Raw genomic sequence first — 24,518 nt, forward strand, 5'->3', positions numbered from 1 at the left:
AGGGTTGACCTAGAAAAAGAGAGAAAAATTGAAATTCTGAAAATTAAGTAAATTAGAGCGATTTAAAGAGGAAAATTGGAAGGTTTAAGATAAGTAAAGGAAATTAGGATTCTTAATCCTTTCTTTAGTGTCGATTGTTAATTCAATAATTAAACAGAGGTGCTAATTTACTAATTTAGGTAGAGAATAGACAACATAACATAATTCAAGTCCACTTTTTTTTTCAGAAATTCCAAAGAATTAATTAAAAATTAACAGTTTTAATTAAAACAGAATTGTGTAATCAAATTTTAACTTTATTTGAAAAAAAAAATGTCGTCTTTCTCAGGAGATCAAGCTGCAAATGGAGAACAATGCATAGTAATTGACTGTGGATCAGCTTATATGAAGGCAGGAACTGACAGTGATAAAAGTCCAACATGCATTTTCCCTTCAATGGTAGGCCAGTATAGATCAAGATATGTTCCAGAAGATGAGGATAATAACCCTATTTTTGTAGGAGAGGAAGCAATTGCGCAAAGAAAGAAGTTATCTTTAACATTTCCAATTGATCATGGCCATATTGATGACTGGACAAAGTTTGAAGAGTTATTAAATTATCTATTTTATAGAGGCTTGGATATTGATCCTATTGATAGCTCAGTAATTATCACAAAACCTCCTTTATGTAGTAACAGGCATGAAGAAAAAATTACAGAGTTAATGTTTGAGATGTTTCAGACGCAAAGCTTAAATATAGCTTTACAGGGATTAATGGCATTATATAGTGCAGGTAGAACAACAGGAGTTGCTTGTGATATTGGAGAAGGAGTTACACAAGTTGTTCCAGTTTATGATGGTTATTGTGATTCCAGCTCTCTCAGAAGGGCAGATATTGGCGGACAAGAAATTACTATGTATCTACAAAAGCTTTTATCTGACAAGGGTTATATTGCAACAACTAGGGATGACTTAGAACATGTAAGAATTATTAAAGAAACTTTATGTTATATTGCAAAAGACCCTGCAGCAGAAAATGAGCGTCCTGAAGAAGAGATTAATGAGGTATATACTTTACCTGACGGACTAACACTTCATGATGAACATACAAATAAGATTGAAATTGACAAGGAAAGGTTCTATGCTCCTGAGGTTATTTTTGACCCAAAACTTATAATGAGAGATGTACAGCCAGTTCACGAACTGATCATGGAATCCATTATGTCTTCTCCTATGGAAGTTAGGAAAACACTTATGGGTTCTATATTACTTAGTGGAGGTACATCTCTTACAACAGGTATTGAAGAGAGATTAGAAGAAGAGTTAATGTATATTTGCCCTTCCCAGGCTAAAAGTAATATTAGAGTTACTCCTGCTGACGATCGTAACTATGCTATTTGGAAAGGAGCTCAGTTATTTAGTGCTTTAAGAGATTATCAGGAGAATCTTTGGATATCAAGAGATGAGTACTTAGAGGAAGGAGTTAATATTTGTATCAAGAAACAGCCTTTCTTCAGTTCTATACCAAAGTAATTCATTGACAAGTACAATGTAAAGCAATATTACAGATTGTTGGGTTTGAAAGCCGTTTAATAGTTTCTGGCCCTAAAGTAAAAACACATATTTTACGCGGTTAGCTATCATAATCTCATTATACCCTCATCAAAATTACTTCATTTCTCTCTTCAACAATCTGTGATTTCAATGTTATTGCTTGTAAGTAATAAAGTAATTTATGTGTAATATTCCCGCCAAAACGGTTTAATTAGTTAATTGCATGCATATATGCAGAGCACAAAATTCTTTGAAAATATATACATATATGTATTAATATAGCGGCAGAGTATATATTTACAACTGGCAATTATTCAATATTTTCGTGATTAGACACTAATATTGATAAGAAGTATTTAACTTGACAAATCGTGTCGGTATTGCGGCGATTCAGGGGGTCCTTCCTCGCTTTTCATTACAATCTATGTATAATCCTTTCTCTTTCTATATAGTTGCTCTTTACACCAATTCCTTTCTTTTGCACTAATAGGCTAATACTATCTAGTAATAGGAGAGATACAAAGGATGGATAGGGAAATAATGAAATAAGAAGAATAATTAACAACCATATTTGGAGATATTTCAAACATACAGTAACTGCTTTCATTGATAATTGCTTAACCTAATTTCTAGACCTTGGATACAAATAAGAATATTACCTACATTTTTTTTAAAAGTAAGGCGGCAGTGTGTGGGGAGTTGCCGCCCAAATTTTACTAGTTGGTAATATAAATAAATTATATTACCAGAATATAGTAAAAGTATATGTAAATGTAGAATTAGTTGCGCGCCAACCCCCATAAGCTACATCCTAAATGGTGGGGCCAAGCTGGTAGAAGAAAATGGAAGCTTCAATAAGGAATCGTCTTAGAAAGCAGGATTTGGTTTTACCAGACGAAGAAGTTCCAAATAGTCAGGACAGTAATATAAATAGCATAGATTACTCAGAGGTCAAAGAGTTGGTTTTAGACGGAGTAAAACTTAGAGAGCTAACACAGCAAGATAGTGAATTTCTTGGTAGATTTTCAGAGTTGCAATATTTAAGTTTGAACGCAACAGGTCTTCAAAGATTAGATAACTTTCCTTTACTAGAGAACTTGAAAGTTTTAGAGATTCAGGACAACCATATTTCTGGTGGGCTTGATATTTTACAGAATTATAAGAATCTTCGTTGTTTATTATTAGGAGGGAATAAGATTAAAGATTTTTCAGAACTAATAGTATTGAAGGAGCTTCCTAAGTTAGAGACACTTTCATTATTACTTAATCCAATAGCTGAGAAGAATTCAGAATCTTATAGATCAATCGTTTTTGAGACCTTACCAAACTTACAGATTTTAGACGAAATGAATAAAGAAGGAAAGGAAGTCGAAGATTACGGTTATGATGATGAGGAGGTTGAAATAATAGATGATGATACTGAGGGAGGTGATGAGGAAGAAACTAGTGTTCATGCTGACAGTCATGGGTTGCCTGATGACGATGACGATGATGACTTTGACGATGACGATGACGAGGATGCAGGCCAAGTGGATCTCAAGCAGTTCTATGAAAATGATCTCGAAGATGATGATGATGAGGATGAATTTGAGCCAGGAGATGTAGATATCGATGAAGCTGAAGATTTTGAGGAGGAGGAAGAGGAGGATGACGAGGAAGATGAGGAAGATGAGATTCAGGCCAGTAGCTCCAAGAAGCAAAGAATTGAACAGGATGACGATGATGACGATGAGGATGAGTAACCGCCATCTCAGTAGTTTGAATTGAAATAGTTGAGAAATTAAGAAACTATAAGTACTATTTTGAAGTTTCTATTATATTCATAAAGTTAGTCAAATTTGAAAACGAATTATTTTTTCTTTTGTTTTTCTAAATCTCACAAAATCTATAGTTTAGTAAAGGAAATAATCCTTATTGATTATTTGGTTTTTTGACTTTAATGTAATTGTCAGCGTAGAAAACTTATGCAAGTATTCATTCAAAGACTTCCTGAGTTACCAGAAGAAAATTAATGGTTTCAGTGAAATAGCCTCGAGTTTTGTTCTCTCTTTGTCAATCCACATCCAACAAAGAGTTCCCAAAACTAATTTGAGAATAAAGTTTATACTAGATCCCCAAATAATATATTGGTGTAGTTTGTATTCCCAATTCATCTGAAAGTCTTCAACAAAACAGACATCAGGGTTTTGGTTATTTGGACACAGCCATGCAGATACTGCAAAAGAGAGCCAAATTGCCTCAATGGCTGTTGCAAGTATGATTAACATTAGAAATCTTCTTATACCTGTGATCTTCCTAATTAATCCATTTACATCCAGAGGAGGCATTTCCACACAAAATACTCCATATCCCAATAAATATAACGTAAAGTTATAGTCTGTTCTTCCAATACATAGAAAGAGCGAAATTACAAGCTGGGAATATATAACTAATTCAATGATATACTCCAAATTTGAGGGACAGGACTCTTTTGATGTTGGGGAGTCTGAACCCAAATCTATATAGCTCATTGAAATGCTTCTGTCATTATCCATTTCTTTACCTCTTTTCCTTCATTAATTCCGTATGCATTTAAATATGCCAGATTTATTAATTTCGTGAGTTTTTAAAACTTGGTTTGTTCTTTGCCGCTGTGTGGAAAATCCAGCTATTCTTACCCCCACTACAATTAAATTGTCTGGCTCAAAAATTGTGTTAGCAATAAAAACATATCAATTTTGTTTGATTTATAAATATATATATATATATATATATATATATATATATATATATATTTATTTATTTATTTATTTATTTATTTATTTAATCTTAATAAAGTTTAACTTTTAACTTCCCTATTTCAGATTTTACCTGCTCATGCACTGTATTTACTTTTTATTGAAAAAAAAACACATCCTTTTCTCCCAAATCAAAATTCAAACATTTAATTAACCCAAAAAGTATTATCATTTTTGTCTATTTGCATGCAATTTTATTATTGTTTATTTTGACACGTAATGCAAATAATAAAATAAATTTGTATTACGTGTCAATCATAATATTGCATGCAATCTAATTACGTGGCAAAATTGACAGTGGAATTGCATGCAGACGGCAGTTTAACACAACCGTTCGATTTAAATCTAATTAAATGAAAAAATTATTATAATTATTTTTTTCGCAAAAATAAACAGCAATTTCGAGTATTAAAGATAAAAGCTAGGTTCTAAAGTTATTAATTGATTATTGGAAGTAGTTAAGCAAGTGTTTTTACTCAAGTTTGAAAACAACATAGTTAATAAAGCTTCAGAATTTACTCAGAAAGTAAAATGGCAAAAAAAAGATATAAATTATAATGGGTATAAAGTTAGTGTGCGCTTTGAAAAAAAAATGTGATTTTACATTTAAAAAGTTCACCCGAGGTAGTTTTTTTTTTCTCCAAATTGCTATGGGTGCAAAATTTTTAAGATTTTAGCTAAATAATTACACACTTCAAAAGAAAGCTAATTTTAAGCCAAACAAAGTTTATTACAATATATCACAAGGAAAATAAGTATTAATAGGGAAAAAAGTTCGTTATATGTAGATTTTGCCAGAAAAAATGGCATCTATCAAAATATTTAAAAGTTTACCATTCAACTTCTTGCTACTGTTTACATTACTGGTTTTTAGTATTGGAGTGGTATCGGTAAAATCCAATGATAACTCTGAAAAGCTTCCAGTTTTTGCATTAGTAGACATTTTTCATGTACCACCAGAGTCCAGACAAAAATGTTCAACTATTTTAGGATGGCTTGCAACCAAATACCCAAACAATTATGTCCTAATGAGTGTTAGAAACATTATTTATCAACTTGCACTTCCTCATAGTATGCTACAGGAAAATGCGGAAAAGGAGTTAATTGCAGCAATGGATAGTCTTCAAGGAACAATGTCGAATGTTTCTGGACTTGAACCGGGTACTTATATAAGTATATTAACTTGTTCTGTGGATAATAAAGGAAGAACAATCCTTCAAAAAATGGTTGAGCATGGTCTAGTACAGGCTCTTTCTCACACTTTATCTCAAAAATTCTGGGTTGGAGCAAAACTGAACAAGTTATTAGATACAGAAGGAAATAATTTAGCACACTTGGCAGCAATGTCAGAAAATGATGAACTGGTACATTATGTTCTTGGAATTATGTTTAAGTCAAATATTGTTGCTGAAATGTTGGAATCTCTTAATTCAAATGGTCAAAAGCCTATTGATATTGCAATATTTCACAGAGACCAGCAAACTGTTGATACTATGAAGAATTTCTTCCGAGTAACTACTTTAGCAGAGAGGGAAGGATTTGTAGATGGTGTTGAGGTTATCGAGGATTCTGTAGCTTTAGCTGAGAAGGAAGCTGAGAATAAAAGGTTTAAAGAGTTTATTGAGAAAGAGGAAGATGCAGCAAGTAAAATCACTAACGCTGAAATTACTAGGGATATTGAATATGCAAAACAAGATAATTATAAAGAAAGTATTAATGATGATATTTCAGACTCTCAAAGTCAGTCATTTGAGTCATCTGCTGCTGAAGATTCGATGAATTCTAGCCAATTAACTCAAAGTCTTGAGGACGAGTTTAGTATTAAGCCTAGACTCAAAGATCAAGATATTCTACAAAACGAAAATAATCAGCAAGAACAAACATTCTCTGATGAAAACATTTATGATGAACAAATGGAAGATAGTATTATTAATGGAAATCAAAGATTTTCAGCGATTAATAAGATAGAAAATACAGAGAAGGGAGATGAGCCTAGAGAAACTGAATTAAATTTCTCATCTCTAAGAGGAGCCGTTGAAAACAATATGGATCAAGAAACTCAACATCATCATTATCAAGATGACCAAGAAGAGATTAAACAAGTTAATAAAGAACCTCAAAGTAAATGGAATGCAACAGCTAAGGCTATTGTTGGTGCTTCTATTCTTGTAGGTACCTCTATACTTGCTGCAACCGTTGTGTTTATTGTCTGTAAAGGATATGGAAATAAGGAAGAAAATAGTTTTTAATTCACATAGCTTGTTTTAATCCCAAATCTACCTGCATGCATGCATGCATGCGGTACAAAGTAGTAATAATACTAGTTATTTAAGTTTACATTTAAAATTTTTGTAAAAAGTACAATAAGAAATAGTTTTGGTTTTTATTAACAAAACATTAAGCTAATATTAACATAAAAGAGTACTATTGGAAATGGTGGTAATAAGCAGAACTTCCATCTTTTCTCCAATTGAACAATTAGCACAAAGATCTCACACTGGAGGGTTAAGCAAACTTCTCCTCCAAGAGACAAAAATATCGGGATAAATGTTGTAGGTTCGCGCCCAAGCAACATTCTTATTGCTCTCGTAATCTCTTTTTCCTTCCTCATATTCTGTTTCTACTTCGTATTCCGTGGTTATTTCTTCTTCACTTTCTAAGGTACTTGAGACAGAAGTGTCAATATTAGCACAAATAGTTGTAGTATTGCATGAAGGAGCAGTAGTTGAGGCACTTGTATAGCTAATAGCATAAGAGTAATAATTTGGGTCTATATTAGCTTGGGAGTGAACTTCAAGCTTGCTTGTAATGCTGCTTCCACTGTTGCTATTGGAGCTGTTACCACTGTTATTGTAATCTTTGATTGGCTTAAAAGGCTTAAACCCATCGTTTTTATTAGAGCCAGTTAAGTTCAAATTCTCAAGTTCTAGAGTTTTATTACAAGAATCCAAGCAAAATTGTTCCACCCTTTCAGGCTTGAAGAACTTGTCATAAGAATCTAAGCCGTTTATAAGCTCTAAATAATGCCCAAAAAGAAACTGAGTTACTTTTGGTTTGACGGAAAAATCTATTTTATTTCCATATATGATGTACGAAGGAACTCCTTTAGGGAAAAAAGATTGAATTACTTGAAAAGCTTCCCCTTGTCTCTCCTCAGCATCACAGAGAGACATAAGTGGGAATTGTTTGGCCTCAAGAGATAAAACAATGTAAGGTTTCATCTTTGTCCAATCTAAAGAAATATGACAAAATGGACACTCAGCCCTACATTTATCCCAAATATCATTTTTTGCTGCCCAATATTCTACATGTAAAGCCTTTCTTAGACAATGGTAGCAACTTACGTGTTTGCATACCTTAAATCTGGCCTTTGTACTTCTTGGTTTAAACTGATTACAAGAAAAGCAGAAAAAATGTCTTGGCCTCTTATTACCACTATTACAATTATTATTATTATTATTGTTATTAATAGCACTAATATTTCCATTAATACTTTTAGTAAATCCATTTCCAGCTAACTCACACTCTTCTTCTATGTTACTAACAATATTTCCGTCATAGTGATTCTCTCCAAAGTAAGTGAATTTATTGGAAGTATTAATTGGATTCTGCTCAAATTCAGATTTTTTGTTTTGAATCATACCATAATTGTTATTGATCCATTCTGGTATTAGTGAATAAACTGTAGCAGTAATATTACCACCAATATTATTGATATGAAGCTCATCAACCTCAAATCTATCTGCAACAGAATCTTGAGCATTATTGGTATTTATATCGCTTTTTGCAGCTTTATAATTAAATGAATGAACTGAATTATATTGTTTCAAATTATTATTTGTGGTAAAGCTTTGCGAAAATTGTGTACCCTTTGAGTTATTTAATGCCGAAGATAATCCATTTCTTGGGTACGAAGGATATTTCGGTTTTTTTGGAATATAATAATTCATTTGACCTTCTATTTGACCTGAATTCTATAATATATAAATATATATTTACATTTATACCAATGTTAATTTTCATGCAAATAACACATATATAAATGAAATCTTTCCTTATTTACCTGCTTTAGCTTTATTTTCTGAGTTAAATATTCTTTCTCTTCAAATTACTAGTTTCATTAAAAAATTATTAACCTGCGAAACTTCAATTCAATATATACCTTTCAAAATGATGATTAAAAATCTAATACAATTTCTTCATAACATTAAAAATTTTGTATTAAATCATTTCCAGATAGATTACATTTATTTATTGATTTTCTTCCAACTTATTAAATCCAATAATAAAAACCTTTGATAGCTAGGAAATATTTATATCCTTCAAGTAATACCTAGTTGATCAATTTAAATTCCTGGCCTTATTCCAATAAAATCAGCCTTAATAGTCTCTGAAAAATTTAGAGGTTTTTAAGAGTTAACTAGCATTCAGTTATTATTGATAATATTCTTTTTATTGTTAAATTAATAGGAAAGCCTTTTTTGTAATGGTTAAAAGATCTACCACACAGATATCCTATACACCGCCAAGTTTCATGTTTTTTTAATCTTGTCTTATCTTTAGATAGATAACTGATTTTATTTACTTCATGCTTTCAGATTTGGCGCCCAAATCTTTATTATTTGTAATTATCCTCGGGATTTCCCCACATTAAGTATCTTAATGATCTTGGCAGATGTTTTACCAGCTTAAATTAATTTCTTAAAAGTATAAATATTAAAGTAGCTTTAAACTTCATTTCATACGAGAAGCAAAATATGACCAGCTGAATGCTCAATCTTAATAATATTTTTCTTTCTGAATAACTTACTTAGAGTATTTATTTTTTTTATATTTCTTTTTAAAAAAAACATGGAGGAAGGTTTTGTTTCTGATTTATCAATTGAAATACTATGTTGAAAATAATTTTATAATAATTAGAAAAAAATTTATAATTTATCCACATGAAAACGTTGAAATTTTTTCATCGCATGTAAAATTTTGTCCTCACTTGCAATGCCGGTATAGAATATTGCGTGCACACAAATTTTTAAATAAAATGAATAATAGACACGTGTACTAATAATAAATATCAATAAATTTATTGTAAATGTTAATTTTTATTAATAAAGTTTAGAATTCTTATTTATTTTTTTTTTAATAATATTTTATTGATGTAATGTGAATAATTGAAAACTATTATTTTTTTTCCGATAAAAAAATCCTGGTTTATTATAGAGAATATTATGATATATAATTTTCAATTATAAAATATAAAAAAGGATTGAATCAAATTTTTATTAATATTGTATTATTGCTCATTTTAGACGTGTTATTTCGATGAAATAAAATGGGGGATAGGCGTGGCAAGGCTCAAGAAAATGACTAGATAATAAGCATTAAATCTAATTTTATTAGAAATACTTTGTTTTTAAATACAACTTTAAATTAAATTCTTACCAAAACTCAAAAATTATAGAACATTATTACTTCAATCTCAATTATTGTCATAAAATTAAAAAAAAAAAAAAAGAAAAAATAATAAATTGTCAGATTGCATGCAACTTCATTTTAATGTGGATAAATGCACACGCACTGCATGCATTTTGCAGATAATATTTTCGATAGCTAAGAATTAGATGAAATAAAAACAATTAAATAGATTTAAGAAATTAAAATTTGATTAAAAAAATTAAAATTAACCATGGATAAAATATTTTTTTTAATTAATTTAACAAGTAATATACTTTTTTCAGAGGCTGTATAAGGTATATTTTTTGCATTAATTATGTACTTGTCTTCATACACACACGCTTTGTCTTCAGTTATTGACTGAAGATGCCCTTAATTGAGCATACTGCATTATCTGGTTATGATGTTCGTTATACAGTAATTAGAGGTCGAAACAATAATTGTGAAAATAGAGGAATATACAAGATATCTAAAAGTAAAGATCGGAATTAAAGCATTGCAAAAGTATTAGATCAACGGTGAATGTGAATGGAGCTTTGAAAAATAAAAAGGAAGTAATTCAGCTCAATTTAAGTGATAAAAACGCGTCCTGTTGGGGTTAGTCAAAGTGATAACAATAGTAAAATATTTTGAAACATTCTAATAAAGAAAAAAAGGTTGAATACATTTTTTTAAATCTAAAAAATATTATAATAGAATGAATTTACAAGGACATAAACGTGGGTTATCATCTCAAAATAAGATAAATAGTTATCACTATTTAAATGGGAAGAAGAATACAATAGCAAATATCTTGTCCAACACTACGACTACAAATAATAATTATGGTCTTGTTAATAATGTAGTGAATCAAGATGATAATCGTTTTAAGCCATTAAACAATAATTCTTCAAAGTCGATGGGGATTTCTCCTTCCACTACAGCAAAGATGAAATACCATATGGAAGAAAATGAAAATAATAAATCGTCGTTTGGGCTATTTCAACAAGTATCAAGTACAAATTTAAGTCGTTCTCAAAATAATGTGAGTATAATGAAACAAAATGAAGGATTAAATGGGGGGGGAGTTAATAATTCGAGTACAGGAAATAGTTTATCCAATAATCCAAGTATTTCCAATGAACTCAAAGACAAGCCACAATTATCAGGGTTAAATAATTGCAATAGTGGGATACAATCTAATAATAATAACGATTCTAAAAAAAAGAGGTCAAGAGTAATTTATTGTCATGTTTGTTGTCAATATAAACCAAGATCAACCAGGGCTAGATTTCAAGTATGCCAACATATTGCATGCTATGATTGTGTCAGACTTGCATTAATGATTCAGCAGAGATATAATGTTAAGGCTCATTGCCCATTTTGCCAAATAGAGTTGGATTGGAATAGGGTTAAGCCTTTTATTGTCTTATTTAAGCCAAAATCAGAAGCTATTATTGAAGAAGATACTAACAAAACTTTGGCGGATTCAAAACAAGAAACAAATTTGGGAATAGGTTTTAATAATAATAATAATTCGATTGGAATGGCTACTAATAGTAATGGTGCAAATAATGCAGTTGTTAATAATAATAGTACGCAAAATGAATCAAATGATTATAATGTCAATTCTCAAATGATTTCAAATGACTTAATTGCTCAAGCTTTTGAAAGTAATGGAATTTCCAAGGAAAAAATATTAAAAGGATTCTTTTCATGTTATTTGCAAAAACAAACGCATTTAAGAAATAATGGGTGTATTCTCCAGAATAACAATAATAATAATAATAATAATAATAGTAATAATAATGGTTGCGTTCCTCAAAACATATTATATGACTCCAAAGAATTACAAAATACACACACAAACTATTCTAATACACTTGAATCATATAAGATGGCTGGCTCGATTTGCTATGGAGGAGTTAACAATAAACAGTATATTCCTCTTAAAAATTTTGCTGATCAAAGTATTCTTGTATTACCTAATCTTCAAAATTCTTCTGAGTCATGTGGAGAATTTTTACCTGATGTAGGATTGGCGCCAGTTGGGGAAACTTTACCGTTGACAAATTGCATGCACCAAATTGTGGGCACCAAGGAATTTAATCCTTACATTTATGGCGGGAACTTTAATTCAACAATTTCTAATAATGGTGCTGGAAATAATACCATTGCTCAAAATACAAATATAAGCACTTTTATAAGTGATAATAATCAAATTAATTATAGTAGCAGTGGCTGCAATGTTGATTTAAATAATAGTAACAGTAATATTATTAATAGTAGTAATAGTAGTAATAGTAGTAATAGTAGTATTAGTAGTAGTAGTAGTAGTAGTAGTAGTAGTAGTAGTATTAATAGCAACAACAGCATTTGTGGTAATATAAGTTACAGTGGCAGTACTACTACAACCATGAGAAACAGTTGCATTGGTATGAGAAATAATAACGTTGCAGGAACGAGGGTTGTTCATGGATCTAATTGCAATTGTACAGGCTGTTTAAAACAAGGAGGAAGAATGGGAATAACAACATCAATGGGTTTGGGAATGACTCCACCGGGAAGTATATTGAGTACGATTTATGATGAAAATAATCCTCGTGGATTTGTATGTGGTTTGTTTAATCCATCAATTCCAACAGATGGTGTGGCATTGGTGCATCAAGGTAAGTCAAATAAAAGTCAGCATATTCATTTTGAGCTTCAGAAACAGTTTATGTCTGACAGTTTGAATAATTATTCTATTGGCCAAAATGATGGAGCAAGCACTGGTAGAATTAGTAATGGTATTAATACTAATAATAATACAACAAATAATCATTTTATTCAGCAGCAAAATAATCATTGTACTTCTCAAAGCCAAAGCCAAAGCCATTGTCAAATACCATATTCATTATCAACTTACGGAAATAGCTGTGGAGTTTCAAGTACTGGCAATAGTACTTTCAATAATATAAATATTGGGAATACTCTATTAAATTGTGATGAAAGTATACCAAATTCATTAACAACATCATATGGATTATATAATAATGAAAATATTCGTTTAAGTACTGGAGTATCAGAGATATTTGGATTCTTTGAAACAAGTGAAGATAAGCAAATGCCAAATTGGATGATTACAACACCTTATTTAAATATGAAAGATATATTGAGTGATTGGAGGAACTCAACATTATTAAAGACCCATTCTGATATGGTCATATGTTCTATTTAATAAATGATATAAAAGATAATATAATTACTTTATTATTACAAAAGATTCAAAGGTAATGAAAATAATGTCATTAAATAAAGCATATTTATAGGATTAGTAATAGTTGTACTATGGTAAAGTAATCATATTATAATTTATTATTTTATGAGTAAATAAAGCATATGATGATTTTGGTAAGTGAGTGTGTATAATATCATAGAAGAATATTTTGAAGAAAATCAGTTTTATTGTAAAAGATATAAATGAATATTGTCATTATTATTAATATAATAAAAACAAATAATTATATTATTACCAAATAACCATACAAATGAACTTATTTCTTTCCTATTTAACATTAATTTATTTATTTATTCAAAAACAAAAGGAAAAGAAAAAATAAATAATAAACAAATTTATTTAATAAATTCCCTTATAATATACCTTTTCTCTATTTGGCAAGAAAAAAAGTGAGTTGAAATAATTATATTTTAATAATTTAAAGTTTGAAAGCAATCCCATATTCAAATATACGTGGTGCCGGTATATAAAAATTGACTAGGATGACATTTTTATTTGGCGCATGTTAGTGCATGCACTTACACATGCACTGTTTTGGCGGGAAATCTGGGACGGTAAGTGATTTGTTTATAGAAAATAAAATTATTAGAGTTATAGTCAAGAGGAAGTGATAGTGAATAAGTAGATGTAAATTTAAGAGAGAGAGAGAGAGAACGAGTGGATTCAGAGTAAATGAAGGTAAATTTTTCAAGAATTGATCAGAAAAAAAAAGAAACAAGTAAGAGTAAATCAATGGAAAATGAGGGGTGGTATGAAAGAACTAAGGTAGTGATAGAGAAGAGGTATGTTTAAGGAATTTATACAATAAATAGGCGAATAGGGAAAATGTTCGTGTATTCAAGGCGGCAAAGCCACACTTGTTTAGAATTGATTCTCTTAGACTTTTTGAGTTTATGTGAATAATTTTACTTCTGTATGACCTAAAATGATTATATTATTGTTTAACAATATATAAAAAAAGTTTGTAAAAAAAAAGAATGACGTATTAAAATTATATAATTATTATAAAGGAAGCGAAAGAATCAAGTTAAGAATGTTTCTTGGCTTGTTTGTATTAAGGATTTGTGAGGTTTTTTCTTTTTTTTTTTCTCTTGATATTTATTCCTCAAGGAGGAAATAATTTCCGGACATTTTTTGTTCTTTATCTTTGACAGAATCAAGTTTGTTAATTCTAGGTCTAAAGTTCATAGGATCTCTTCTGAAAGAGATTTCAAGGATTTTAAGGAATTTATTCATGCCAGTAACTAAATTCTCAGGTCTATGAGCAAAGCAATCAACACCAGGAGTACCGGTAAATAATATAACACGGTCAGCAAGATATGTAGCCATAATAAAGTCATGCTCAACAACGAATGCAGTTTTTTGTGAGTGGAGAATAAATCTTTTAATGATTTTAGAGGCTGTAATTCTTTGCTCAGAGTCCAAGTAGGCCGATGGCTCATCAATAAGATATATATCTGCTTTCTTACCAAGGGCAAGGATTAAAGCAACTCTTTGAAGCTCACCACCAGAAAGGAGCTTTACTTGTTGGTCAGAAATTCTCTCAATATTGAATGGTTTTACAACTTCTGAGGTGAATTGAACATCCATAAATGAGTCTCTAATCTTCATCAAGAATAAATCTCGAACACTACCTTCAAATTTTGGTGATATAGTTTGTGGTTTGTATGATACATTAAATTCTGGCATTTGGTAATGATCTTTGTCAATTACATCAGAGTCATCAGGCTTGCTTACTCCTGCTAAAATCTTAATAAAGGTAGTTTTACCACATCCATTTTGTCCAAGCATAACAATAATCTCAGAATTTCCAAAATCTCCAGCTTCAGCTGAAAGCTTGAAAGATCCCATTGTTTTTGTGAATCCTGGATACTTTACAAAATTAGATCTTTGCATCGCAATTTCATCTTGATCTACAATCTTGAAATTCAGTCCTTCTTCTCTAAATCTCATATTTTCAGTAGGAACGAAACCATCCAGAAATATATTAATACCTTCTCTAACACTAAAAGGAGTAGTTACCACTCCATATACTCCAGGACTTCCCCATAAACAACAAACTAGATCTGATAAATAGTCTAATACTGAGAGATCATGCTCAACTACTATTACATAGTTTTCATGATTAAGTACATTTCTAATAACTTTAGCAGCATTAATTCTCTGCTTAATATCCAAATAGCTACTTGGCTCATCGTACATGTAAACCATACTAGCAACTGAAGTACTTACACATAAAGCAAATCTCTGTAGTTCTCCACCGCTTAATTCACCAACTTGTCTATCTAGTAAATGTCTTAGTTCAAGCTGATCTATTAGGGTTTCTGCAATAGACTTCTCATCTTTGGCATTAATAATATCACCAACTCTACCTTTAACTCTTTTTGGAATATGATCAACATATTGTGGTTTAATTACCGTCTTAAGCTCTCCATTCTGCATCTTGTTAAAGTATGTTTGCAATTCACTTCCTCTAAAATAAGCTATTACTTCTTTCCATTCTAACTCCTTTGTGTAATCTCCAAGATTTGGACGAAGCTTTCCACTCAATATTTGCAAAGCTGTACTCTTTCCTATACCATTGGTACCAACTAATCCTAAAACTTGCCCTGGACGCGGTACAGGTAATCTATGTAATTTAAAGCTATTCTTACCGTATCTATGTGTTGTGTCTTTACTCATATTCTTTGGCAAATTAATAATTGTAATTGCAGAATATGGACATTTCTTAACACAAATACCACACCCAATACAGAGAGGTTCTGAAATGGAGGCAATTTTACTTGAAGAATCCACCTCTACACAAAGCTTTCCTGTTCTTACCACTGGACAGAACGATTTACATTCTTGTCGACAATTCTTAGGCTTACATCTATCCGCTTCCACAATAGCTATTCTCAAACGACTTTCATTTTCGTCCCCTCCGCCACTCTTTGTACTCTTTTTTGGTGGCATTCTTCCTTTATAAATAAATATATATTTTCAGCTATTTTAGCCCTATTTTCTTCCTTGTATTGATTTATTAGTACTTTGATTTTTAAGAGTTAACAATCAAAGTATTTAATTTATGTATCATGTATAATATTAAATGCTTGAATTAAATAATTATTTAATCAATTTTAATCAAATTGCTATTTATTAATTATTAAATTTTTATTTTATTTAATATTATACATAATAAATATATTTAATTACCCTGCCAAATTCCAACAAACTTTAGGCGGGAACCATTGAAGTCTGACATTTTCTTTATAAATAAATAAATTAATCCTTTTATTAAAAATTTGTGGGCATTTTGGAATATAAATGCGAGGAAAAGCATAAATATTTCCAAAAATTTCTCTTTAAAATCTTTTTCTTGAGTTTCTTTTGGAATTTCACTCTGAAAGAATTGTATAAAACAAAATAGGGCCAATTAAAAAAAGGTAAGAACTGTAGCTGGAAGTAGTTATAACAGAAAGCAGAGACTATTTGTAAAGTTAACAAGAGAAAGGAGCTATTTAAGCACAAAATGTCCTTGCTCTGGTTTCTTCTGAGAACCCGCCTAATACTTTGATTTAAAAAAATCAATGCATGCACAAAGGCTGAATGTGGATTTGGCGGGAATCTCGAGTTTAGTCTGATTACTTGTAGTTCTTGAACAGTTACTCTGAATATGAAATTACTGCTATTATTTTAATATATAAAGTTTGGGATGATTTGAGAATGCTATAAAGTTGAAAATAAATTATTTAGGATGTAAAAAGAGTAAGCATTTTGTTTGTGACGTAGAATCCACCAAAAGTATTGATAGAGGCCAAAAATGTAGAGAACATGGACATTAAGGTAGTATATGTTACAGTTTGGTTCCCATATTGCATCATACTACCAATGATGATTACTCCAGAAAGAGCATTAGTTACTGACATTAAAGGTGTATGTAGTTTAGGATCCACATCCCATACACAGTAATATCCCAACATGGTTGAAATGATAAAGGAAAAGATATTTTGGATCTGAATTGTAGTCATTGTGAGTCCTAATACTGTGAAGAAAAGAGTAGCAAGTATTACTCCAGCATAAAAGTTTACTCCTCCATTCAATTGCTTATCAAAGTTTTTAAATTCTTTCATGACTTTTTGTAAATACCCATCGATTTCAGTTTTTGAGCAAAAAACAGAAGTTTTACTTGTGGTTGTATCTTCATCCTTGATAGAAATGAGAGTTGACTGCTTTGAAATATTTTCAAGAAGACTCTTCTTTTCTAACATTTCTTGGTTTTCGTGCTTCTCTTGATTTTGTTCAGTAAAAGGTCTCCAAAGCATCTTATTTTCATGAGCAACACACATTTTTGAAATGATTTCATTGTTCAAATCACATTTAAACCTATCAGATGTTGGCCCTAATTCACTAATTAAAGATAATAAGTTTCCAGAAAACAATTCACTGCTTTGTAATGGCATTGAAAATACATAGTTACATTTTCCAATAATTGTTGTTCCTGATTGAACATCAGAGAATGTTCTGTCTTTCTGGGTTAATTCACAGTTACCTCCAAATTCTGAGCAAAGATCTACAATAACTGATCCACTCTTCATCTTTCTTACAGCTTCTTTTGTAATCAAAATTGGGCATTCCTCACCAGGTTTACATGCTGATGTGATTACAATATCTGAGATACACAAATACTTTTCAATTAAATCCCTCTGCTTTTTCAATATTTCCTCTTTTCTGAGAGATTCTCCCTCACTTGGGACTTGGATAAACCTTGCTCCACAGCTTTCTGCTTCTTCCTTTGAAGTAGATCGTGAATCCATTGCAAACACTTTTGTTCCCATACTTTTTGCTGTAGCAATGGCCTGTAGACCAGCAACACCTGCTCCTATGACTAATACTGTTGACTCTTCAACATTACCCGCTGCACTGGAAATTGATTTACTAATTCTTGGAAGATAATTAAAAGCATCAACTACTGCTCTATATCCAGAAATTGTGCTTGTTGTAGTTCTAATATCCATAGTTTGAGCACGAGAAGTTCTTGGAACTTCATCCAAAGCTATCACAGTTACTCCATTCTTTGTTAAGCTTGCTAGTAGTTGATCTTGGCTGTTCTCCTTATCTTGGTACTGACTTATATGCATGTTACAAATTAAAAACTGTCCTTGTTTCATGCACTTTGCTTCCTTCTCACTTGGTCTAGCCATCTTGATCACTACATCACATTCCTTGATTAACTCCTCAATATTTTTATATACAAGAGCTCCACTTCTCATATATATCTCCTCTGAGAAATATTTGGACTGGAATGATGAAGTTAAAACATCTCTGGAAATTGCTACTTCATATCCCTTTTCTCTAAACTTATACACTTTAGAAGGAGGTATCGGGAATAATAAAGTTTTATCTTGTTCTGAAACTATTGGTAAAAGAGCAATTTTTTTTGAACCTTTGTTAGCACTCATAGATACTTTCTCTGTCTCTGTTTCTGCTCCACCGGCTTTCTTGCTCCTAGAACTAACATTTCCTGAAGTCTTGGATGATTTTCTTTGCTTTGAAGAAAGTAAAGCTGTCGTAACCTCATCAGTATCTTCAACTTCTTCTATCTCTTCTGTTACCCTTGAATCTATATATTGCCTTGGAACAAATCCTGCACATCCTTTTAATATCTTATATACTTGTTGAAGAGTTTCTCTTGAATCACCAAGTAACATTCTGGTTCTTTCACATGTAAAGAGTTCATTTTCAATGCATGCATATCCATATGCTAAGGATCTTTTTGAAACTACGACTTGTTTTGCTTTCCAAACATTTATTACTGGCATTCCTGAAATCTTACTTTGAGGGTCCAAAGCTGCAGGATTAACTATATCATTAGCTCCTACCACTAATACCAAATCATACTCGTGCATGCAATTGTTCACAGCATCCATCTCTTTAACAATTCTGCTTGGTACTCCTGATTCAGCAAGTAAAACATTCATATGGCCTGGCATTCTTCCAGCCACTGGATGAATTCCAATTTCTACTATTGTACTTCTAGACTCTAATTCTTTAATTATATCAGAAATTATATCTTGACATTTACTTACTGCCATACCATATCCTGGTACTATAAGTATCTTTGACGATTCAGCTAATATCTCAGCAGTTTCTTTTGAACTTGTAGTATAACATTTTGTATCTCCTACCATCTTTTCTGTCTCTTCCTGATCAAATCCTCCAAGAAGAACTGAAACAAAGTCTCTATTCATTCCTTTACACATTATATATGAAAGTATTGCACCACTTGAACCAATTAAAGCTCCACTTATAATTAAGAGACTATTGTCCAAAAGAAATCCTGTAATAGCCGTAGACCAACCACTGTAGCTATTTAACATACTTATTATTACTGGCATGTCAGCTCCTCCAATACTTATAATCATAAATATCCCAAATAAAGCTGAAAGAATCATTCCACAATGTAAGTTGGTTGTTATTACTAACTCGTTATTGGATACACAAAATGATAATCCTGTCATACATATTGAAAAAAGTAAAATTGAAAGTGATACATTCTTTAATGGTATCTTTACACTCTTACTTGGAATAATATCATCCAACTTCAATGCTGCAATGACCGAACCAACAAAAGTTATCATACCCATAACACCTCCTACAAATAATTCCATTCTTCTTAAGACATAGATTCCTTCCTTCATCCCAATAGAAGAATAGAAATAAGAATATGATACAAATAATGCTGCCAATCCAACAAGACTGTGAAATATCGCAACCAATTGTGGCATTTTTATTAATTGAGTTTTATCTGCAATATAAACACCAACAGCTCCTGATACTATTGTTGCCAAAAAGAATACAAAGTAGTGATTTCCAAAACCTTCTTCTGATAACGATACCAATATTGCTACCATCATTCCTACAAACCCTACTATATTACTTCTATATGCAGTCTTTTCAGATGATAACCCTTTAATGCAATAAATAAAGCATAAAGCTGCAAAAAATTGGCCTGCCATTGTCAAAGACCCTGAATTACTTGTTTGATAAATCTCTGAGAGTCCCAAAAACAAGCTTTTACCACCTTCCTCCATTAACTTTCCTTGTAGTCTTGCATCCACACCATTAAGTGCAAAAATCACTAATAATACCACTGAAAATACTAATAATCCTAATTTCATACTTAATTTCCTCATTTTTACCCTTTACAATAATTTTTAATAATTTTTGTAAATTATTACTTTTTTTTTCTCTATTACAGAGATGACGCTCTATTGTGCATATCCACATGCAATGACGAATTTCATGCAATTTTGAAAAATGCATGCATGCAAAAACATTCCGGTATATAAACTAATAATTATTTGAAAGAGAGGAAATAAAGTTAAAATTGAGAGTTGTTAATATATATATTAACAATAAAAAGAAAGAATTGAGATAATTATTATATAATCCTTTTAGTAATAATTAAAAGTTTAAAATGATATAAACCACCAATAAGAATCAGGCGAAGTTTCAACTTGGACCATTGTATTTATTCCAGAACCAAGATTACACCATTCAGTTGGATCAAACCCTTGAAAATTGGTTTCTGAAAATACTTCCTCATTCTGAATAGAAGTAATATCTGTTTTATTTAAATTCTCACATTGCTGTTTCCAAAAATCAATATCTTTACAAGCATTTAACAAATCTTCTTGCAAGGACTTGATTTGGGATGTATATGCAACTGAAACAAGCTTAGAGCTATTTTGTGAATCTTGTATTGTCTTATGAAGATTTTGAACAGCTTCTTGTGTAGCATTTAGCTCCTCATTTAATGACTCAATTCTTTGTTCTTGTGATATGTTATTTAAACTTAGTTCTACAAATGATCGAAAAATGAGTCTATAAGCATCCTCAATATCTCCAGAAGATTCAAGCTTGGATACAAATTCATCTCCATCATCCAATATTTGAGTTTCTTCTAATGCAATATTAATAAATTCTTCAAAAATGTAATCCTCAGGAGACTTTGATATTTTTGATGTAGAATCACTATTAACAACAGCTTTATTACTATCAATTTTTGACTCAAACGGCCCTTTAAGTAAATTGCAATTTCGATTATACTCTTTTTGCATCTCTAGTTGATTTCTTTCAATTAGTAACTTCTTCAAGCTTTCAATTTCTGAGTTTTTCTCCTCAATCTCAAGCTTTGCAGCATGAAAAGCTGCTTCCCATACCTTTTTCTCACTAACTAAAACCTCAATTGCATTATCAAGTTCTTCTTCATCTTCTTCTTGAGGAATATTTGCTTGATCTTTATTCGTTTGTAGTTGAGAAATGCTTTCTTCATCAAACAGATTTTTCTCCTGATCATAATCTAGCATTTCTATCTGCTTTTGGAGCAATAATCTACCTTTTATTCATGTTCTGAGAGTTTTTTGTTGATTAATATGGCCTTTTTACTTAACTGAATTTTGTTTTTTAAATATATATTTATGGATTAAGTAATTCGGCGCGTAATTCCACTTGGTCATGAAATTATACATGGGGCGTTTAGATTAATATTAGAATAGTGATAATCATTAGAATTAAAAAAAAAAAAATAAAAAATAAAAAGTATTTTAATAAAGATACACAAATGCAAGTCTTACAACTAAATTTATTATTTCCTAAAAATAATAGTATTTATTGAACTTAATTATCAAACTTGAAATGTGTTATTATCGTTGTAAAAATTTTCCTAGTAAATCATATATAATAATAAGAAGCTACAAATAATAGTTAATTCTTAAATATGTATCTTATTTATTAATTAAAAAAAAAAAAAATAATATGAACATTTTTTTAAAAACTATTTAATCAATTGCATGCATTTTCTATCCACATAAAAATGCATGCATTTACTCACGTGTATTATTCTGAAAAAAAATACATGCGTAAGTTTGTACATTAAAAAAATTTATATAAATATGGCTTAAATAACTGATTAAATAACAATAATTCAGTAATTAATGTAAAAATAATTTTAATTAGATAAAATATAACTCAAACTTTTAAATATAATTTATTTAAAAAAAATAAATAAATAATAGCGGCAAAACACACTATTAATAATATTACGTATGAAATCGTCAGTGTGGCTATAAAGGCAAAGAAAAATTATTAATATAAAGATTAAAAGAGAACTAGAGTAAAAAGAATATAATTATAAATAATAAATAGAATATATACATAAATTTATTTATTTATAAGTCGGCTTGTAATAAATTAGACAATATATATCATATATTTATATATATGGAGTAAAGAAGTAGATTATCTAAAGGATAATCATTTTTTGGAAAATTCAGAAAGAATGAACGATCTGGATGATTCAACTTTTAGATTCTATACGAGTCCAGAAGATAGAAATGAGTTGGTAAATTATAGGTCTTCTCTATCAAAATTTGACCATGACGAATTTATGCTTCAATCTACAGCAAGACAGTCTGGATATGTAGTCAATTCATATATACATGGAAGAGCAGCTTCAGAATATAGTTGCAGTAGTGGCAGTTTTCGTGATTTAAATTCAAGTGCGGAACAGACAACTTTTGAGAGGTCACTATCTCCAGTTAACCGTACATTAGACACTACTACATCTGAAGTTTCTACAATTCCTTCGGCAAGATCTATTGTTGAATGTAATAGGAGGGGTAGATCTCCAAGTCTATCATATACAGTAACTACTTTGCAAGCTCAAAGAGGCGCAAATCAAGCATTTAAAGGGTTAACAAATACTAACAATAATATAGGCTGGAATAACAACCAATTAATAAGTTCAAATGATAGAAATCCACTATGCACTCTTACAATGAAAAGCATTGATTTAAATCCTCCATGTTTAAGTGAAGATAATTTAAGCACTACCAGAGTAATTAATAATGGTATGCTAACTGGTTCTGTGAAAAATAAAAATTATACTGACAAAACTGCAAGATCTTCTCTTTGCACATTCTTCGACTTTTGTAATTGTTTTGGTCCCAGGGTCAAAGATATCCATAATTTATAGTATAATCTACAAGAATAGATTTCATAATTTTATCATGACTATCATTTTCTTTTTTTTCCTTTAAATTCATTTTCTAAAAGCTAAGTTTCATTTGCTATTTTTTATATATATAATATTTATTATTTTATGCATGTAGAAAAATAATCTAGTATACAAAAAGAGTCAATCTAAGCTTACTTAAACTTCCTACGTGCTTATCTTTGATATTCAAAAGACTGTGGGATCTCTATTTTTCAACTAATTTCGCTTGTAGTATACGTTTCTTAATTACTCTGGATTCCTATAAATCCTTCTTTATTATATTGTATTGACTATATCAAAAGTAATCTTCTATAGTAATAAATAAAATAACACTTTGGCGCCAAATGTTTAAATTATAACTAGCTAAAAAAGTAAAAATATAAATGTCGGTAATAAAAAATTAATAATGGAATACAAAAACAAAAAGTTTGTAGTATTTCCAGATACAAATACTGGCTTGGAAAGAAACTTAACTATAATTACTTTACCTCATCCTAGTGTTAGCACACTCTGCGAATATTTGTTTGACACAGTTAATAATGAGGTATATGAAATTTTTGAATTGTCAGAGAGATCTAGTGGGATAAAGCCATCTGCATTTTTTGGAAATGATTGTATTTCAAAATTAGAACTTTGTGGAGCAGTAAATGTCGACACTTTTTTCTTTTTAATTTCAGCTTTAGTTTTTGCCAGAAATAAAAAGTATGTAAATAAAGAACTTTCTCAAGTTGTTATATATTATATTAGTAATCTAAAGCTAGAATTGGAACAGAGTGATTTTGACTTATTTGATGAGGTTAAGGATGGCATTTTAGAACTGTTTCAGAAATTTCTTTTAGATACCAAATTAATTGAAAAGATTGAAAAAGTTTGTGATATTTCATTAGGTAAGTTATAATTTTAATAATATTCTTCTTTTACTCATTTTTTTTATGTGTTTAGAAGGAAAAAATTCAACAAATAGTGAAAACCAACCTAAAAAATTCACTCTAAACGATGAAAAACTTTTAAATTATCTCTCTGAAAGAGTTATTAAAACTGCAAAAATTTCTACTGAAAGAGGTCTTATACTTAATGATTATTATAGCGAACAAGGAACAAATTCTCCACATACATCACTTTCCCAAGTTCCCGCCCAGGAAATTGCATGCGATATGTTATTTGCATGTATTCCAAAATCTCTGACAAATGTCGGAGAGAGACTAAAGAGAAGATTTGGAGAGTATAAGACAACAAATGACTCAGGAAACACTGATAAAAATAATGCTTCTTTAAATAAAAACCCAAAGAATCAATATATTGGAGTTAAAAGAGGTATTAATAAGAGAGCTCCTCCTATTATTACAAAGTCTACACCATCCAAAAGAGCGCCACCACACAAATCATTAAAACTAAATGTAAATAATGACGTGTCAAATGGTAATATATTAGAATTCTTAAAAAAAAAAAAATAGAATAA

At 30.3% G+C, this 24,518-nt stretch overlaps 12 protein-coding genes across 12 annotated transcripts; 7 read left to right on the top strand and 5 right to left on the bottom strand.

Annotated features, from left to right (window-relative positions):
• Nucleotides 1-294: 294 nt before the first annotated feature.
• On the top strand, nt 295-1,512 carry cgd1_920 (actin; the record flags this gene model as incomplete). Its single annotated transcript, XM_627938.1, has 1 exon — nt 295-1,512. A coding segment is annotated over one exon (1,218 nt), but the record flags the coding sequence as incomplete, so codon positions are not given.
• Nucleotides 1,513-2,375: 863 nt separating this feature from the next.
• On the top strand, nt 2,376-3,275 carry cgd1_930 (U2 snrnp-specific A' protein; the record flags this gene model as incomplete). Its single annotated transcript, XM_627939.1, has 1 exon — nt 2,376-3,275. The coding sequence occupies one exon, from the start codon at nt 2,376-2,378 to the stop codon at nt 3,273-3,275; it is 900 nt and encodes a 299-aa protein (XP_627939.1).
• A 252-nt stretch (nt 3,276-3,527) lies between these two features.
• Nucleotides 3,528-4,067, bottom strand: cgd1_940 (hypothetical protein; the record flags this gene model as incomplete). The annotated part of the gene is made up of 1 exon (XM_627940.1): nt 3,528-4,067. The coding sequence occupies one exon, from the start codon at nt 4,065-4,067 to the stop codon at nt 3,528-3,530; it is 540 nt and encodes a 179-aa protein (XP_627940.1).
• Nucleotides 4,068-5,113: 1,046 nt separating this feature from the next.
• Nucleotides 5,114-6,559, top strand: cgd1_950 (hypothetical protein, membrane associated ankyrin repeats, 3X signal peptide plus transmembrane domain or GPI anchor; the record flags this gene model as incomplete). The annotated part of the gene is made up of 1 exon (XM_627941.1): nt 5,114-6,559. One exon carries the CDS (start codon nt 5,114-5,116, stop codon nt 6,557-6,559), a length of 1,446 nt encoding a protein of 481 aa, XP_627941.1.
• A 243-nt stretch (nt 6,560-6,802) lies between these two features.
• cgd1_960 (RING finger containing protein) lies at nt 6,803-8,260 on the bottom strand (the record flags this gene model as incomplete). The annotated part of the gene is made up of 1 exon (XM_627942.1): nt 6,803-8,260. The coding sequence occupies one exon, from the start codon at nt 8,258-8,260 to the stop codon at nt 6,803-6,805; it is 1,458 nt and encodes a 485-aa protein (XP_627942.1).
• A 2,198-nt stretch (nt 8,261-10,458) lies between these two features.
• On the top strand, nt 10,459-12,960 carry cgd1_970 (RING finger containing protein; the record flags this gene model as incomplete). Its single annotated transcript, XM_627943.1, has 1 exon — nt 10,459-12,960. One exon carries the CDS (start codon nt 10,459-10,461, stop codon nt 12,958-12,960), a length of 2,502 nt encoding a protein of 833 aa, XP_627943.1.
• Nucleotides 12,961-14,118: 1,158 nt separating this feature from the next.
• On the bottom strand, nt 14,119-15,975 carry cgd1_980 (RNase L inhibitor-like protein; the record flags this gene model as incomplete). Its single annotated transcript, XM_001388113.1, has 1 exon — nt 14,119-15,975. The coding sequence occupies one exon, from the start codon at nt 15,973-15,975 to the stop codon at nt 14,119-14,121; it is 1,857 nt and encodes a 618-aa protein (XP_001388150.1).
• A 776-nt stretch (nt 15,976-16,751) lies between these two features.
• cgd1_990 (pyridine nucleotide/ NAD(P) transhydrogenase alpha plus beta subunits, duplicated gene, 12 transmembrane domain) lies at nt 16,752-20,195 on the bottom strand (the record flags this gene model as incomplete). The annotated part of the gene is made up of 1 exon (XM_627944.1): nt 16,752-20,195. The coding sequence occupies one exon, from the start codon at nt 20,193-20,195 to the stop codon at nt 16,752-16,754; it is 3,444 nt and encodes a 1,147-aa protein (XP_627944.1).
• A 279-nt stretch (nt 20,196-20,474) lies between these two features.
• cgd1_1000 (hypothetical protein) lies at nt 20,475-21,371 on the bottom strand (the record flags this gene model as incomplete). Its single annotated transcript, XM_627945.1, has 1 exon — nt 20,475-21,371. One exon carries the CDS (start codon nt 21,369-21,371, stop codon nt 20,475-20,477), a length of 897 nt encoding a protein of 298 aa, XP_627945.1.
• A 971-nt stretch (nt 21,372-22,342) lies between these two features.
• cgd1_1010 (hypothetical protein) lies at nt 22,343-23,038 on the top strand (the record flags this gene model as incomplete). Its single annotated transcript, XM_627946.1, has 1 exon — nt 22,343-23,038. The coding sequence occupies one exon, from the start codon at nt 22,343-22,345 to the stop codon at nt 23,036-23,038; it is 696 nt and encodes a 231-aa protein (XP_627946.1).
• Nucleotides 23,039-23,465: 427 nt separating this feature from the next.
• cgd1_1020 (hypothetical protein) lies at nt 23,466-23,957 on the top strand (the record flags this gene model as incomplete). Its single annotated transcript, XM_627947.1, has 1 exon — nt 23,466-23,957. One exon carries the CDS (start codon nt 23,466-23,468, stop codon nt 23,955-23,957), a length of 492 nt encoding a protein of 163 aa, XP_627947.1.
• A 34-nt stretch (nt 23,958-23,991) lies between these two features.
• Nucleotides 23,992-24,513, top strand: cgd1_1030 (hypothetical protein; the record flags this gene model as incomplete). The annotated part of the gene is made up of 1 exon (XM_627948.1): nt 23,992-24,513. One exon carries the CDS (start codon nt 23,992-23,994, stop codon nt 24,511-24,513), a length of 522 nt encoding a protein of 173 aa, XP_627948.1.
• Nucleotides 24,514-24,518: the final 5 nt, after the last annotated feature.

The sequence above is a fragment of the Cryptosporidium parvum genome, chromosome 1 (assembly GCF_000165345.1).
Source record: "Cryptosporidium parvum Iowa II chromosome 1, whole genome shotgun sequence".
NCBI lineage: Eukaryota > Apicomplexa > Conoidasida > Eucoccidiorida > Cryptosporidiidae > Cryptosporidium > Cryptosporidium parvum.